General features: G+C 35.7%; 1 protein-coding gene across 1 annotated transcript; it reads right to left on the reverse strand.

Annotated features, from left to right (window-relative positions):
• Window positions 1–5,530: 5,530 nt before the first annotated feature.
• On the reverse strand, window positions 5,531–8,299 carry SCL8 (SCARECROW-like 8). Its single transcript, XM_089159968.1, is given in 2 exon segments — window positions 5,531–7,650; window positions 7,652–8,299. Coding segments are annotated over 2 exon segments (1,929 nt in total). The 5' UTR covers window positions 7,897–8,299; the 3' UTR covers window positions 5,531–5,966.
• Window positions 8,300–19,553: the final 11,254 nt, after the last annotated feature.

Here is a 19,553-nt window from a genome sequence, read left to right on the forward strand (position 1 = left end):
TCATGTGAGGATTACTAATGTTCTATGCATAGAGCTAAATGCAATATTATGTGGGCTACAAGGCAGCAGATAATGAATAATCCAATTAAGTTGTTTAATTATATTTTATTTTTCTTCAATCTTTATAGGATCCTATAGGCAACAATAGGTATTTAGAATATTATTCTTAGATTATCAACTAAAATAACTATCAAAGTTGCTAAATTCTTAAATTTCAAACATAATCCTCACAAATAAGATAATAAATATGTGAACTTCCTTGGGGAACTCACTTGCATTCATATCATTCCCTAGAAGAATCTACTTTGTAAAACAATTATGGGACTATCACTCCAACGCTTGTAAATTTTTTTCTATGACCAATAGGTTAATATAAAACACCTTTTGAATAAAAAAAAACGCAACAACATAAATTAACAAAATGCCTTCATAAAACACACATATTACGAGATCCATTCTTCACTTCCGGTTCCATTTAATGGATGGGTTTGACAGTTCGAGGTTTTCAATTCTAGTCCCAAGTTCATACCCTCAGGCCTGAATCCAAACACCTAAAATGCCAAAAATACCCTCATAAAACAAACATTACGAGATCCATCCTTCACATAACCTATCCTTCCTACTTTATCCCTATGTTGAGGTGTAAATGCATCAATGATTATGGTTTCAAATTCTGCTTGAACCGCATCCGTTTAGGGATTTCATCCAATGATTAGGTAATAGGTCGTATGTACTCCTTCACACTTCTTACTATCCATCTAATAAAATGATCCAATTAAGTTACTTGTTTAGATTTGTTTTTCTTATTTTTATAGATCTTTTATCCGAATATGTGACTACTTTTATAGATTCTCTACTAAAATAACTATTAAAATCGTTAAATTCTTAAATTTCAAACCTAACCCACACAAATAAAATTGTAAAGATTTCAACAGGTAGTCGAAAACTTGTATTCAATCTGTATTCATATCCATTTATAGGAATCTACTTAAAAAAATAATTATCCAACTAATATTTTAGACGGAGAGAATTTGCACTAACCCTGATGAGGATAGCTTCCAGATTCCTTGGACCCTACTATTCTACTTCATTATCCAATACTTCTCCCCAGCTTGTGTTTCAGGGCTTTCCCTCAAATTTCTTTGAGATTTCTAATTTGGAGTTCCTGGCCTTAAAGAAGATGATCAAAAATATAAAAAATGCACTCATAAAACACGCATATTAGGGGATCCATCCTTCATATGGGCTTGTAATTCCAAAAACTTAATCCACTTCAGCCCAACCCATTTGGATCCATGTCAGCATCTTTCCAGAGCCAAGATTCCCAGTTCCCAACAGCTCCCCAAAAATAAGCTTCACACAAAGATTCATCCCTAAAATGAATGAGGCATGACAAAAAAAACTTGGCAACAGTTTGGTATAGAATAGCTTCAAATTCCAAATTCCAATAAATTTTGAATTCACAGTTGTAAATTTTTCTCTTCTATTCTTTTCCAAGTTCATGAATGATGGGAGTTTTATTTCTTTGGGAGAGGTCATTTCTCACAGTAGTGAATTCATAGTTGTTTGACTTCATGTCTCTTTGAAGAGCTAACTCATGGTCTTATGGGGATTGATAACTAAGTAATGTAACTTGTAAAACCTACCTTATAATCATATCTAAAGCAAATAGAAAGTCATCAACAAAAGGGTTTTGATTGGCTTGGGAGGAGCTGAAGAATGTTGCACCACAAAAGAAAGTCATGACTATGAACTGGCATCAGCCCCCACAAAAAACCCAAAAGTTGACATAAAGAAATAAAATAAAATGTTCTGTTGATGATGTTGAGATTATGTAATTATAGAATTACCATTATAATCTATTAAAGCATAGGATTTTGAATTAAATCTCTGCACAGATTGTTTTTAAATTCAGAGAGATCTCAGGAACAATTTATGGAGGTGTATGAGATTCAATGGAGATAGACTAAACATTCTCATTTATTTTTGCTAAAGAGAAGAGTGAAAGCCACATAAATTTAAGAAAACTATGATTTGGGGCTAGCTTGGGTGGCATGAATTAGTTAATTAATTCTCTTGTGTCCTCTGCTCACTGGGTTCCCCAGGTATCTTTCTTTTTCTTTTTATATTTTGTTTGATTGGTCATTAATAAGACAACCAGAAATGGCGTTGGTGAGTTTAGTTTATATATATAGAGATAGAGAGAGATAGAGAGAGAGATAGAGAGAGAAAGAGAGAGGCCCACTTGAATATATACAAGCTTCTATAATTCCCAGAGGAAACATAAAATGAGGAGGGGTGGATTCATGTGGAGTTGTGTGAGTTTAAATATCTAAGGGGACTGTTTGGTAACAGTGAATACCGAAAATTCGGCTTTTGTTCACGTGAAATCCAATCACCATTACTCCCCATATGCCTAACCTTGGCATTAAACTTGCTTTGCCAATTAACTTTTGCAAAGCAGGAAAGAAGAAAAAAAAAATTAATTCAAAACGCTTTATACGGTTGTGTGGGAAATAGACACCCAGGCATTTTGCACGCATCTTCACGCAACCCTTTCCCAAACACCAAACACATAGCATGAAACTCTGACTCTCTCTCCTCTCTCTCTCTCTCTCTCTAAAACTGTTTTCAAAACCGTGGGTAGAAACTAGAATTTCCCAACCCCATTTGTCTTTCAAAGAGAAAAAAAATTAAAAAAAAAAACCCTATGGGTGGTGGAGTATATGATAATGTTAGAGAATGAGGCCAATTGTTTCAACATCTAACTCTGTGTTTGGTAGCGATACTCCTAATAGATTCTCCTCATGGGGTCCAAAGCTGAAAGTTTGATGCTCTATTACAGTAATATTAGATGGATAACCTTAGGGGTGTCAACGGTGTGGTTTGGAGCGGTTTTGGGCTGAGCTTAACGGTTTCAGACTGAAAAACACATAGTCCAAACACGGCCCATTACCAAAATAACGGTTTCGGGCCGCTTTCGGTTTGATGCGGTTTGAATTCGGGCTAACTAACGGTTTAGACTCGGATTGACTAACGGTTTATGGTGTGTAAGAAAAAGAACAAGAAGAAAAAATTGAATATTCTACAACAAAAGCGAAAATTATATGAAAAGCAAAGTTGTTATTAGTCAATTTCCATTAAAAAAAAACCCACTCATTCTATAGAAATCAAGAACCTAAATATTAAATAGTAAAATGACTATTTGATCTTGAATTCATGCTTAATTTTTTTTAATTGTTTATACCAACTACCTAATGGTAATATAACAATTCAAATATTATTTAATGTAAAATTACAAAACGGATTATAATGGGTTGCGGTTTTGGTTTCGAATTGGTGCAGGCTCCACCACCCTCAGCCCAATTACGGGCCATTAAGGTTCGGTTTGGGCCGGTTTGGACTATAACAGGCCGGTGCAATTTGGTTTTAATGGTTCGGGCTACAAATTGACACCCCTAGATAACATGATAGAAAGGCGGGGAGAAAATATACTATTTTTAAGTGAAATTTCAATAGGTGAGTTTGTTTGACATATTCAAGCAAAAAACGAGTAGGAAAAACTTCATTAACCCAAAGAGCTTATCCGCTACATAAGTATCCACTCTTTTCCACCCCATGAATAAACAAAACGTCACAAAAAATTTGTGGACTTCGTAGAAAATTTACAATAAGAGTTCGGACCCACATATTCTATTTTAACCCACTTTATCGTCACAGGTAGAAGACTATATTCTCCTCCCACCCTTCCATCATATATATCAAGAGAGGGCCCACCCCTGATTCACCTCGTCAATATTCAGAGATAAGCCCCCTTCTAGATGCGTAATAAAAAAATAAAATTTTAAAACCGTAGAGATAAAAAATCCAGACCCACTTTTATCTATGTTAATCTTTTACTTTTAAAGACAAATTATATTAAACTAGAAAAGAGGATGGTTGTCCAACCATTACAAGTTGAACCATATATAAATGATTCGTCATTTAAAGTGTGTTCAGATATAAATAAAAATTTTGTTGAAAAGTCGGTTGCTATATTTAGTGGTATATCTAACTACTTGACCTAATATCCTAAGGGTCTTATAATTAGATACCAAATACATGGATTTTTGTTCATTTTTGGCAACTCCAAATCATGGGTTTTAGTGTGGTGCAAGTTGTGGCAGTTGCAATATTAAAAGGGTGTGAAAGAAGCAATTGAATTGTCATCACAAGTTTCCAGTGGTTGGACTTGGATCCAATGCCTTAAAAAACCCATTGTTTTCATGTTTTTACTTCAAACAATTTTCTTCTAACAAAACCCCTTAATGAGATTAAGGTGTGGTAATTAAACTCTGAACAACTCCTTAGTTGTGTAACCATGTCAAACACCTATTTTGTGTGGCTGATATTTTGCCAAGTGGCAACATTAACGACAAGTGATTAGATAGAATAAGATTTGTGAATTGTCATAATCTTTCTTTCTAACACTTAAAAAAATTAAGAAAGAATGAAGCGAGGAAGACATGGCAAGCTATAGGGCCCACACCTCCTTAATCTATGATGTTTCTCCACTAATGTTTCAAGAATTTTTATTTCTAACATATAAAAGGCACTGAAATAGAGTCACGACTCAAGATTCGACATTGAAGGTGAGTCACAAGTTACAATCACCATTTTAAGTATCCATTAAATTTTATTCGATAAAAATACTTTTAGGGTCTCTTTAGTTACAAGAATCCAGAATTTATGAATGCGAGATTTATACCTGTTTGATTGTGAAAATCCCTAGATTCATGAAATATAGATATTCATATTTTTACACTAAAAAAATATGTAGATTTCATCCCTACTATAAAAATACTAAATATTTGTATATTCACAAAAATTATGAATAAAATCACATATTTCATTCCACATGTTCAGTTAACTAAACAGTTAATTTTATGAATTATGACTCCAAATTGAAACAAGATACAGCGAGATTCATCTAGATCAATGGAAATTTAAAATAGAGTGGTGGAAAACCGGTCACAAAACATTGATCCGGTTTGCAAAGGCTTGAAACCCATCACCCTCCCATAAATCTCTGACTCCATAAACGTTTTTAGTGTAAAGAATCTATAGATTTGAAATTTCGCCGGTTTGATCTCCGGGTTCGAGCCCTAAAATATTTGAAATCTTCAAATTCATGTAACCAGATAGGCCCTTAAGTATCTATTGTCTTTGCCCTAAAAAAATTTATTCGCTAAAACAAAGGTACCAAGCGCTGATATCTCACACATAAAAAGAAGTTCTCTCCAAAACACTCGTACCTCCTACCCCTGAGAAAGCTCCACCCCTAACAAATATCTCTTGTGTGGCTTTTGAATCATGACAAATGGTATTATTCAAACCCAACAACCATCTAATCTTTTTCACACTCATTCAAAAAATATCATGTCTCATAGTCTAAAAATCGCACAAAAAACTACCAATATAACAAGAAACAAAAATTCATTCGCTAACTATTAAATAATCGACTCAACTGACAATGACCAACAACTCTCAGTGAAAGATCAAATTCAACTTTCTTTAGTGATATATGTAATAACCCTTACATATAATATATAAAGTTTTCATGTTCTCCTCACATACATGATACATTCCACATCAAACAAATTTAGGTAACTTGTAATCTAACAAACCAATGATCAAAAGTATAAAAGTGCCACGTGGATAATGCAGAATGCAGATGATCGATCGTATAGAAGAGGAATCTTGAGTGCCAATGCAGGAAACCCAATCTCCATATACTCAAGAGGGTAATAATAATAATAATAATAATAATAATAAAAAAGATGTTACAACTTAGAAGTTACAACTTACAAAGACAATAAAAAGAAACCAATTAAGAAGTTTGGTCAAATTAAATAAATAAAAAAGCTAATTAAAAAGGATTGTAATTCAAAAGGGTTTGCGTTTGTTTGGTTTTTCAACTCTAACGCTTAACTCCAAGCAGATGCGACGGTGAGAACGCGACCCATCCATCCCAAACAGATACCTCCGGCCTCTAACTTGATTGCGAAATTCGGGTTGCTCCAAGATCCGGACATGAGTTCGACCCGCAACGTGTCAACCATCTGTTGACTCAGGGGTTTCGCCTCGAATCCAGCCATTCCCATCCTAGCCCTCCATTTGCCAAAAACTTCACAACGTTCCACACGATCTCTTCCTTCACACGCCACTGTGTTCGCCGCTTTCCTACCCAAGCACTCTTCCACCCGGACTCGCTCTGCAACGTCACGTGGAGTCGTTGAGTCGAGTGAGTCAAACAGGGCACCGTAATAGGCGCAGGCTTCGCTTACACGAGCTCCGAACGGCGCCGTGTTGGCGTTCATCTCCTGTTCTACCATCGTCACCACCTTGGGAGATAACCCTTTCACCAATCTCAGCAATTGGTCTCTAGGGTTTTCTGTTGATACACTTTCGTCAGCCATTCTGTACAGCTTGAATGCAAAATTCACCACCAGCGTTTCATCGTCATCGCAACCCAGTGCTTCCCTGTCCAGATCACTGATTCGACGATTCACGGCATTGAATTTAAGATTCACACCAGCTCGCTCTGCACGCTTTTTCAGCCCATCACCGATGGCTCGTATTTCGTCTTCGTTTCGGTTCTCGCCGGGCTCGATGACGGTGGTGATCTTGACGGTGGTGGGTTTTCCTGGTTGCCGACGTGCAAGACCTTGAATGAGAGTCATGTATTGGCTGCCCTGTCCAATATCAAAATCTACAACATGGACATTATTGGGTTGCTCTGCTGTGGCTTCAAGGATTGCGAGATTGGCCGCCATGAATCCGAGCTTGAAACAGGGAGAAGCTTCATACAAAATTCTTGTCGCATACAAGTGGTCGTTACTGCAGAGCTCCGCCACCGGAGGAGGATTCTCAACTGGGTTGACTCTGGATTGAAGAGCCGACACCATGTAAGCCGTCAATCTCTGCTCCGGATCGCCTCTGGTGTTTGAGACCTGCTTTAACCTAGCAAGAGTTGCAGTCGCTGCATCCATTTTTCCTTCTGAAATGGCCGCTGCAACATCGAGAAAAGATTGTTTCGAAGAACCGGAGGCTGAAGAGGAGGAAGACGAAGAAGATGAAGAGGTTGGGGAAGGAGAGAGAGGCTGAGGCTTTTGGCTCTGGTTTTGGTTTTGGTTTTGGTTTGGGGTGTTGATCAGGTTACCCGTTTCGCTCCACTCACTGTTACTGTTAGTAATAACCGAAGCAGCATCACCCTCTTCTTCGTCTAGATCATCTAAGAGCTGTTTCTCCAGCTCCTGAAGCCGATTTCTCATCTTTTTCTCTGATTCAGGCTCTGAATCTAAAACGATGGCTTTACTGCTGTTGTTGTCGGGTAGCATAGAATTAGTAAAGGACAATCCAGGCACAGAAGGGTTACAGGAAGCGATGTTGTTTTGGTGGTGGTGCTGGTGGTTGATGTTGAAAGACTGCGCCCGAAGCTGTTGTGTGAGGGGGAGTCCATACCTTCCTGATAAAGTGAACGGCGCGGTCGGAGTGCCGATTCCGGAGACTTCCGGCGGCGAGAAATCGCCCGGCGAAAGAGGAGAAATAGGCGACGCATGGTGGTAATTTCTCTGCTTTACAGAGCGGAAAAACGCTCCTGCTCCCAAGCTGCTGCTGCTGTTGCTGCTGATGATGATGTTGTTGTTGCAGGTGGTGCTGTATCTCTAGTTCTGAAAGGGGTCGCTTTGCAACCATGTCAGTTCTTCGAGGAAGGATCGTCTGGGAAGAGCCATCCCGGATAATTCCTCCAAGTTGAGACCGATACCTAACTTGGGCATTGTTAATCGCCGCCGATCCACCACCGATCCCGGTAGAATTGTAGAAATCGCCACCGCCTGGAAACCCAGACGACATTGTTGGCGGAAAAGAAAGAACCAGCCTAAATTGGGGAAAGTCACCTCAGAACAGATGATGGGGCTTCTGGGTTTTCGAAAAGAAGAAAGAGAAAAGAGAAAAATTCCGCAGAGAAGACAACGAATCTAAGAAGCCAACATGAGAACTGTGGAAAGAAAGTAGGCGAAGGAGAAGGAGAAGGAGGAGAAGAACAAGAATCAAAAGTTGATCACAGAAGGGTGAGAAGTTATAAAAAGAGAAGTTTTACGCTTTCTCTTATGCTCTCCCAGAACGAATTGATTCTCCTCATAATAACTCGGTGGGGATGGGTGGTGGTGGGAGATTCATAAGCATCGATTTCCGTTTCCGTTTCCGTTTCCAACCAGAGTTACTGCTCTTTCCTTTTTCTCTCTATTTATTTATGTCTCCGTGAGATCCTTTCTTAAATTCGGAATTTAGAAATTACACCTTTTCCTCTCTTTCTCTCTCTCTCTCTCTTGTTGCCGTGTAACAGTCAATTCCCAGTAGATTGATGCGATTTCACCTCCACGCGTCGGTTCAAGTCTTACATCGCTTGCGTCCGTTTTCAGAATTTGAAAAAACCTGAAAAACCAGAAAAAACCTCACAAAACCCGTATACGTTGGCGAAGCTCACACTCACACCATTAAAATAGAGTAAAGGGCATTTCTTTTTCTCCTCGATAATATTTTAGAAACCCGTACAAAGTATTTTACTTTAAAATCATTTTCGATTTTACCTAAATACCCTTGAGCACCAACTAACGAACTGACGCTGATTCGGCAACAGACAGGTGAGCTGACCTTGTCCTGGCGGCAAGTACCTTTATCACACGACACACTCAGTCTCCATTAAATCTCCCATATAAAACAGACAAAATTGAACCGTCTGGTCTGGTCCAAAAATCCAGTTTAGACCACAATGAATCGGTTTATGGTTTATTTGATATTTTGGTGCAATCAAATTGATGCATACGGTATGGAACATTGGAATATCTTGGGGTTCCAGACTCGGAATTGACTGAATTTCGTCAAAACGAGCTCGTGAGAAGGACTTGCTACTTTGCGGTGAAAATGTCGTTTTTTCGTGTTTTGAGATTGTTTTGAAGGTGTTTTAAATTTTTTTTTTTTTAACAACATTTTAGTGGTTTTGTGTTTTTTGTTTTATGGTTTCTTGTACCATAAAATCATGTTTTATACATTTTTTGGAAATAGCTGAATATTGTTGTTTATAAATAAACTTTGAGATACGTATTTCTCTATTTTTCAATCCATTATTCTGTTTAAGTTTCTGCGTCACAAAACACTGAATCTTTTACCACTAGGGGTGGTGGTCTAGTGGTCCCAAGCTCACTCTCAAGTGGTTTGGTAACCTCATGTCTCAAGTTCAAATTCCCTTCTGTTTTTTTGTTTCTTACATTTGACAGTTGTGTGCTCTTTGGCTTGGGCATGAGTGCTACCGTCTTCTATGGATTATACTAGGCCTCCGATGGGGCTCCCCTGACAGGGCCAGTGCTTGCATAGGTCACACTCGATAAAAAGTCCGAACATTGCGTAGCTGTAGCTGGGGGCGCTAGGTCGCCACTACTACATCCCCTCTTTTTTATACCAAAAAAAAACACTAAATCTTTTGGCTGGTTCCCATTGGACCAATCCGGCTAATTCGGTTGTAAAGCACCCAACCGAATTATTTGACTCAGATTTGAACCAAAATCCACTTTCAAAACCGCTTCTCCACTTTGTTTTGCTTATACGTAATTGTCTTCTAATATTATTCAGAACCAACGGTCGAGATTGTAAGATATAGTGAGATGATCTGCTTGCGAGCCACGTGTCTTTAAAAGAGTCGGTCAGTTAATTAACCGATCTAAAGAGTCGACTACCGCTTGTCAAGGACACGCTTTTATTTTTTTTTATTTTTTTTATTGTTGAGGTTTATTATGTGATACGCCAGAAATCAAAAGGGAAAGAGTATTAAGAAAGGATTGGAAGACAATTAACTACCTAATCTAATATATTATCTATTGTTGTATGTGAGAATGTGACTAAAGACTAGTTATTATTATTATTATTAACTTGAGAAAGATGAAAATTAGATCTATTCAAGGAAAGACCCTTTCCATGAGAAAACTCGTGCCTTAGGGAATTGCATTCCCACATCTGTTCGTGTTGAATCATTAAGACTTACAACGGAAGATGCATTGATGGTTCTTCGTTGATCAAAACCATTTTTCACGCAGTAAGGGAGGTGGATACTAAAGATTACTGAAACGTTTTCCTATAGGTTTTGATGAATTTACTAGCTTATCCTCCATGATATCAAATATCTTATCCATGCAAATGTTATGTGCACTGTTATTGGTCCAGCATGAACCGTGAGTTGGGGCAGACCTACCCCAGGGATAAGGGGCGTGTGGATCATCTCCCCTGACTCTGTGTTCTTCCGATAACTTTACAACCACAAACTATATAGATCTACAAGTAAAAATAAACTCATCACCTTAATTCTGTGGCCTCCTGTAATTTGTACTCAATAGTTGTCGTTAGGGAGCGAACTCGGGTATGGGGGTCATAGTTTCTTTTTTTCTCGTCTGGGAATTAATCCGAACTCAGGTATGGGGGTCATAGCCTTTAGTTTTTTTTTTTTTTTAACGTGTGAAATATCAGTACTTGAATTGGAAAAAAAAAAAAAAATCTATTTTCCCCTTCCTTTTTTATATGTAAAATATCAAATACTTGAATTCCCCCAATATTTTGAAAATCTTTTTTAGGCTTTTTTTTTTTAATATACGTTTTTCTATATTGGGGATAAAGATGTTACATATATATTTTTGGAGAAAATGTGACTTTATATTAATAGAAATAAATATAATACATACAATAAAACAGGATTAGGTTCTAAAGAACTTATGACCCTACCGCTATTCGACAACATATTGAGAGAGCTGAGCAGGCAAAGAGAGATGATCTAACAGAATTTCTTGGTCCGCCATTGCTAATCCGCGCACCTATTAGTCTCCCTAACTCCATACAACAAAATACATTCCTGAAACAAAGATTTCAAATGAAGAATATCATCAACAATGTGTAATATCCCCCAATGTGGAGCGTTAAGTACCCAGTAAAGTCCTAATTGCCACTTGGGAGTCTGAATGCACCAAAACCTTATTATATTGCCCAAAAGGTCGAACCTACAACCTCTTACTAAGAGATATGTGTCTTATCGCCTAACCAACCCTACAATGGTAACTAATCAATTGATAAAACTTTCCTCATATATTTTCATGTGTGAAATATCAATTCTTAATCATCTGAGTAAAGAAAAATAAATTTTAATAATAATAAAATCATTGTATCTGTGTGAAAATTAATATTTGACCCTGTGATGTTTACACTGGTCATGAGATACTTAGAATTTTCTTCAGTCGTTCCTTTGAACATTGGCCTTTGCCATAGTACACTAGAAGTCTAGAACATTTAACACTTGCCCAAAATGACCTCATGCTTACGGGTCGTGCTTCAGTGTTGTGCATTTAATGTGCAGCACGGTAAAGCGCACGATCTAGATCGAAATTTCGATCTCGACCGTGCGCTGCACATGCTGCAGCATGCAAGTCACACTACATGCTTACTAGTCGACCTCTGAAATAAGAGCTAAGCTTCATTCTAAAATTATTTAAAAGAGAATAAAATATGAGGGTCCTTTTGAACAGCTAAAGTGTCCTACATCGTATAGAAGAATAAAATAATTGAAAAACTCGTGCGAGTCAGCATAGGAAAAGCGAGCGGCTCAGCCGCTCCGTCATTATTCTCCCCTTAGAATATGGAGTGAGAAACAGAAAAAAGCAGCGAAGAAAATACGAAGTGAGAGCAGAGAAAAGAAAAAGAAAGTCGTCAGAGGGGGTATCGCACGTCTGGACTTAAAGTAGGCCCCACAAATAAATACAAAATGTACAACTCAAGTGAGAACCAATTTGGCAACGGCATCAGCGGAAGTTACAGCTATAATACATACATAACTTAAAAAGAACTTATAAATTTTAGTTCACACGTGCAAGAAATAATAAGTTTTTTTTTTAATTAATATATTATTAATTTGTTGGAATTAGTAATTTTATATTAAGATGTTGAGGATTATTATAAACCCATACATCTTTACTGAAAAGTGTTGGTTATTGTCTAGTGTACAATGGTTTTCATAAAACTAAAATGATTTTTCTTGTACCATTTTTGAGAGAGAGATAGTTTAGCTTAATTCTATTTCTTGGATCATTTCTTTTATAGAATTTGACTCATCGATTGTAGCTTGCAATGTTCTTCTATAAATGGAGTTCTTTACCAAAAGTGATCTAATTGAGTCTAAATCTCCTAGTGCAGTGATAGAGGGAACTATATATGAGAAAATGTAAGTCCCACTTCCTAAATATATGGTAAAAAAAATGTAAAGAAAATACAATATGAGGCTATTTTAATTGGAAGCTCTATTTTATTGAGAAATGTTTCACTTATCCCACATTATCTTATTTGTGACCGTGATTTGGATAATGTATGCCGTACTTTGTATTTTTGTTATCATACAAAATTTGACTTTCTAGCATCTAATTTTTAGGATTGGATGGAATTTATGAAAACAACATTCAATGGTTGTAACAATTTTACTTTGATGAACCAAATGTGAAGTGTTCTAGTTTGATGTATATGGAATACTAGGAATGCAATTATTTTTCAAATAATAGATGTTTCCATGGTATTTGGATGACTACTTTTTCATATCTATGTGTAGGTATACAATCTCACATCATGGAGTCTCAAAGAAGACCTAACCATTTCATCTCTGAAGAATTTGCTCTCTTTCAAAATTTTTGTAAATGATTATTGGGAAAGCATTACACACAAAGTAAGTAGAGGTTGTATCATTTGGGATTATAATGTTAGCTCAAAGCAAATTTAGATAAATTGAAGCCATTAAAGGTTGCATTATTCTCGGTTCTTCTCGAAGAGTTATTGACTTATATATCCATTTAGATTGTTTACCTATTACCAATGTTGTTCATGGTTTCAATTTATATTTAAATTAGATGTACCATAGTTTAGTTTGAGATATTTTGAATCTCAATTCTCTCTTTAGTAAGGTATCTTTTAGTTATATTCTTAAGTTTGGTAATAATTTTGCTGATTTTCTAACTAGGGTTGCCTATAGGTTTTCTTTAAATAGGTCCTGATGGGATATTCTACTTCTACCTTTGTTTATTGTGAATACTTCTTATTTTTATAGGTCTTTAGACCTTAACTATTTTATTTAATATTATTGCCAACATTATGTTGGCAAAAAAACACTAAATCCTTAAGCATAGCTCTTGTTTATGATTTAAATATTAATTCCAAGGAAATTCAAATTGTTTATCTCATTCTATTCCCTTAAAAAAAAAAAAAGAATAAAAATAAAAACTTGACCTCATGCTGGAACGCATTGATCAGAATCTCCATTTCTATGAAAGCTTCTAGACAGCTTCTAAGTCTAAGAAAATAGAATATCTTGGGAAAAATCTTCATCTTCCTTTCCATACAATGACAGTGTGATACGGTTGCGTGTGGGTGCAAATGGATGAACTGAAGAGTCGGAAGGAGAATAAATTGGTTAGCCACCAAATCAAACAACCACCACTTCGGTCCCACACTATTTTGCTACTCCCCTACCTACTCTCTACGGTGCCTTCTCTCATCTCATCTCATCTCAGCATGGCATATAACAGTTACATGCCAAACGCACCACTAATGGCAAATCATAATTTCATAATACAAGGACCTTGGAAAGTCCCTCCATTATGCTGACACGTGTCCAGCCACCCAATTTTACCTACTACCTCCCTCACTTCCAAGTCCGTCCCCTAGACAATGAGCTTTGTAGAAAGATTCTTTTGGGTAGGAATTTTATAAACAATACAAATGCACATTATTAATTCCATAAAAAGAACAAATATACCCTTTTTTTTAGGCAGAGGAAAAAAGATACAATTGCACATACACATTAGCCTAAGAAGTCTTCCAATCCAAGTTCCTCCTGCATCGAATCGTACCATCTAAAACTGCATTGAACTGCACCGTTTAAAATTTGGTTCAGTACGTATCGAAACTAAATTTATTCGATACGGTTTCAATTTCAAATACTCATCACTGTCGGAATGTACCGAAACCGTACTGTAACAAATTAAGGGAGATAAATGTAATTTTACAATTAAAATACTTTACATTTACCATATTCCTAATTCCTTGTTTTAGTTTTTCATTTCGTCCTCCACTCATTTTCTTAGATTTACTTGTTTTGTCTCTGTTAATATTATATTTTATCGATTGTTTGATTGCAATTTTATTAGGATCTTAATAAACTAATAACAAAAGTGGCTAGGGTTCGTTCGTACCAAAATTGTATCGCAATAGATACTATGTTTAAATTGTTTTCCCACACCGATTTAATACCAAAAACATACTAAACTTTTTTTGCAAATGCCAAAAGTATACCTTACCTTGTAAATTCCGTATGGTACAATTCTTATTTTCGATATTTAAAATTGGTATTGTACTAATTCACATCCTTAGCTACCACTACCTTAATTTTCTTTTTCTTTTTTTGGTTAAAAGAATTTTATTGAGCCACAAGACATCTTGATTACATAATTCAATAAGCCAAGGAGAGAAAACATGTCACTATCTTACTTGCCGAAGACAATGCCCTCTTGGCTAGAGAATTGGATACAAGATTAGCCTCTTTAGGTGAAAAATAAAAAGACCACTCTAGGATCTGCTGGACCAGCACACGATTGTCCTCCAAATGAGACTGACCTCCACTACCGGAATTTAGTAGCAATGTTCATCTAACTTCGCAGAAATTATCAACTGGCTGGGTATGGTCAAGCTAGCCAAAACCTAACTTTACACTAAGGATCTAAACCCTTAGATGAGTTAGATCCAAACCTTACTCAATCCTATCAGGATTTGAGACCTTTGAACCTAAGCCTTACCCCATAAAGGTTTTTCTAAACAAAACACATGGATAAATGATACTAAAGAGATTCAAACTTTTGACCTCTTATTAGTCACGAAATGTTATTATTACATTAAGATTGTTAATTAGATACTTGGTTAACTAAAATTTTAAACTCACGAGTCCAAATGAAAATTACCCCAATATTATCTTTTGAAAGAATACTTTCGTTGGTTGATGATGGAGCGTTTACTTTTCAAGAGAAGCTCAGTGGGCCTTCACCTCATCACTTCTCAACGTTTGCTTTTTCTTCTTTGATTGGTTTGAAGTCAGCTAAAGATATAGAAACAAACATAACAAATTAAATATTTTTTTAGTAAATGAATTAAAATAAATAAAGTAAAAATACATTCCAATAGAAAATAGTTATTGGTGGGGACAAGACTTGAGTCTTTAATCAGAGAATAGCCCAAGCCCAACGGAAAACCTTCCATGGTCCCCCAACTCCCATACTAGCAACTCGATGGTGACATCGGATAATTCTCTTATTGTTAAAGGATATTGTCGTAATTTACTATGGAAGAGATTTGAAAAAAATGTAAAACAAAATAGTTGACATCACAGACAAACATAACACGTGGGCTTGCGATTGACCATAGCAGATATGCAGTTACACACGTGTAATGTCCATAAACAGAACCCCGACGCCAGAAGCCTTTTTTGGGAGCCGGCGAGTCGTTGGTAACTCGTGAGTCATTGAGTCAATAGCAATTCAGACCGAGTCATCTAATTATCTCGTTATCATGACCTTTTCCAGTTGTGTAGGTCTCTCTATCCATGATAAGTCGAATCATGAGTTCATCTGTTCATGACCCCAATCTTTTCTCTTATGTTTAGTTTCCAAATCTTGGGCGTGGACTAAAATATGAGAAATCAAATATAGCTATTGGCTAGTTTCATGCTTGGATTGTGCGTTTTACATGAAATAGCATAATTGATACATAGACATTACACATGTATGCGATCATCGCAAAGCTATGAAATCACACGGAAAGAGAGGTAGAGAGAGTTTCTTTGAAAAATTTTCAAAAAATTAAAGGTAAAAAAGGGTCAAGTGCTAATATTTCACATGAGAAAAGATGACTAAAAGAAGTTTTTAAATAGATTTCAAAAAATTGAGAGAAGGGCAAAGCCCTCCTTGGTCTTAGAGTAACTCTACCCTTATAAAGGATGGAGACAAGAGAAATATAAAGGGACAAATGTTTGAATCTAAGACTTTCTAAGTGTTTTGCATTTACAAATGAAATTGAACCACTGTGCCAGAAGTATATTCATGCTAATGATCTTTTATACAATGATCTCCGTTATTTGTCGAGGTCAAAACCTTATGTCATTGTGTTTTTTTTTTCCAAAGATGATATTTCAAAATCTAATATTTTTTTTGGTGGCAAAACCTAATAGGTTGAGCCAAAAGGGAGGTGTTGACTGAGCCACGCTCCTAAGTGGGTGATACACAAGCCCTTTTGAATCATAAATCATAACTTAGTCTTTTTACTATTTTATGAGTTATGATTGATGTTGATTGATTACTTATGCATCATTGTTTCAACGCAAAAATTAAAGAAACTAACTCAAAGCGTCTTATTTCAAATTAAGTATTTTAAAGAACCTGACTCCGATGATGGAAAACTCATTGTCTGGGGTGGTTTCTTTGATTTTTGTTGTCAACCTCTTCCTAGTTTAAAACACTTTCATTTGTTTTTATTTCTGTTTACCATTCACATGTCCTTCAATATTTGGTTTTGAAACCCTTTTCAATTTATAAATCAGATGCAAGATGAGCTGAATGTGGCTCAGAAATCAACAAGTTAGATTCAACAGCTAAGGTAAACAGATACAGTGTAAAAAAATGAGACCAAACTGATGGAAACTAGTCAAAATTCAACAAAATATAATATAAAACAAACATATCTATACCAAATATGAGCATAGACAAGGGTATATTTAAGACAATTTGTCAATCCTCTGTACTTTTTTGTAATCTCACTTGTAAAAACATGATGACATGTTTAGTCTAATTTATTTTTTGGCTAAAAAAATAATTTAGTTGATTCCTACATGTTGGGATGAAAAAAAAAATTATACAAATATGTATAGATGTATTTTATCATGTTTCCCATCATTTTATATTATAGATGAAATCGTCATTTTCATGAATTTTCCTCTCAATTACATGGAAACTTTTTGTCATAATAAAAATTACAAATATTTTTTAACCCCTAATAGAATACTTTGTACTAGCTTTTCTCTAATAATCTATGGTATTATTTATTTTTACGCGAAAAAAAGATAATATACACTAATGAATCATTCTTTTCTATTTGACGCAACCTCCAAATGGTGGTGTTAACTCATTCAAAGTGAATGACGTAATAACATACGTGATATTAGGGAGGACTTAGAAGAGTGGGGGCTTTTGAGCAGATAGCATAAGCGAGTTTACTAATGATGTATTTTGAATTAGTTTCATAAATAGGCAACTAAAGGAATCAATCAAGTTTTTTTTTCTTTTCTAACATTCTTCAACGAGTATCATAGTCATTTTAAGAAAGGCATATCATACATGTACTCTCAGTGTTTGTAATCAATTACATCCATTATTCTTGGAAAAAAAATTCAATTACTAATGCCTCTCTACTGTTAAAAATTAAAAGCTATAAATGGACAACTCTGCTTTAGCAGTAAGAGGCATTTGTAATTGATTTTTTTTTTCAAAAATAGTAAATATAATTGATTATAAACACATGGGGATGTGTAATTTGCCCTTTTAAGAAATTGTCTCTTAAAATATTATTTTTTTTCAATAATATAATGATAAATTAATTATTTTAAAATTATTTTGTAAGTTTAGTTTATGTCCTGAGTCTCCTGACCCCATGTAATTATTTTAAAATTGTTTTGTAGGTTTAGTAAGATATTTTAATTTTTCTCTTTTCCAGGTGGGGTAGTGAAAAGACCCACTAATACTCCTCTTGTGCTTCAATTTATGGGAAATTAATGGGGTGCAACACTTGTAGCGAATGGTTCTCAAAATTGTGAAAATCACACTTTTCTGAAATGGACAGTCAAGATCGATCTTGAACGTTTGCAGCACAGTGTTGTGCATTAATTACACAGCACTGTAGTCGAACTCTAATTTATGGGAGTATAGAGTTCATTTAATGAGGAAAAGGAGAGATACTCTTGGAGAAGAAACTTTCCTTCTATTTCTTTTCCTTTTTTTTGTTTGTGAAGATATTTTTTCTGAACAATCAAGAGTAGGCCTCCCATATGGATTTTTTTTTCTTTTCTTTTCTTGGGTTGGGGGTTCTCAAATTATTCTATACTCTATAACAACTTAGTTTGTTATTAAAGAAGAAAAGAAGCATAAAGAGATTTCTATATCAGTGTTTAGCAACACAGCTTAAAGATTTAGAATACTTTCTGAATACCCTCAAAAGGCCACCACCACCACCCTTTGCTCTCTCTTCCCTTTCTCCAAAATGTTAGTGCACACTATGGAGGATTCTAGTTCTTCCCCAGTGTTCATGGAAATCCAATTGGTTTGGATTACAATAATCTATCTTTATCAAACCTAATAGCCTCTTTTTCTATGTTCCTCGCCTAACTTTATCTAAAGCATTTATGAGAATGAAATGAAGTTGATGACTTCATATTGTTATTCCCTGAATCCAAACTTGGAATGCTTTGATATTTTGGATTTGCGTTACTTTTACGGTGTTACCAATTGAAGTCCAGATTAAGTGGATGCCTATGAGATTGGCATGTAGAACTTATGGAACTCCAACTTTAAGTGTGTGTGAGTAAAGGATAAGATATTGCTTTTCAACTGCATAACGCTCTAAAAGCTCTTCAAAACTATTTCGTTTGTTTATTCTTTTTCTACACAAAAATTCAATTGACGGATTCAGAAGTAGTTGATGACCCTATTTCTAACAAAAACTGTAACGCAGGTTACTTAGTTTGGGTATCAATTGATCGATTTGGATTGTAAAGGTATCAGTTTTGATTTGGTTTCAGTTTCGTATCAGTCTCTCCTTCCTAGTGATTTTTAACTTGGCAGACCATAGCAAAGAATCAAAACAGCCATGAATCGGTGGAGGACCTTGTGACGATTCTCAACACGACCAACTGGTCCAACCCAGAGGCCCAGATCAAGCTAACCCAATGAAACTCAAGGACTAGATTGGGCTCTGGAGAAATTCAAAAGAAAACCATTTACTAGTTCAGCCCAGCCCACTTGCTAAATGGGCGAAATCTTGTAAGGGTACATATTCTTTGGTGAATCGTAACGGGGCAGTATCGGTTATAACAATATAATGTCACCGAAAATACTTTTTTTACCAGCGAATACCAAATGATTGAACAGCTGATAAGGTTGATATATGGGATGAAATTGCCCACATAATTAAATAGGATGGATGAAGTGATATTTTGGGAGTGTTAAACGTATGCTATTGGACTCAAAAGGAAATTCTGTAAGTCTTTAAGTAGACAAAATGATCAAATATGGAGCTAAATGTTGAGTTGTTACAAAAAGGGTAAGATATAATAGAGAATTGTAGTTGAGATAATGTTGAAGAGGATGTATAGCAAAGACTATGAAAGATCGAATAAG

Source organism: Hakea prostrata, chromosome 6, assembly GCF_041222555.1.
Source record: "Hakea prostrata isolate BN-2017 chromosome 6, UWA_Hpros_2, whole genome shotgun sequence".
Classification (NCBI taxonomy): domain Eukaryota; kingdom Viridiplantae; phylum Streptophyta; class Magnoliopsida; order Proteales; family Proteaceae; genus Hakea; species Hakea prostrata.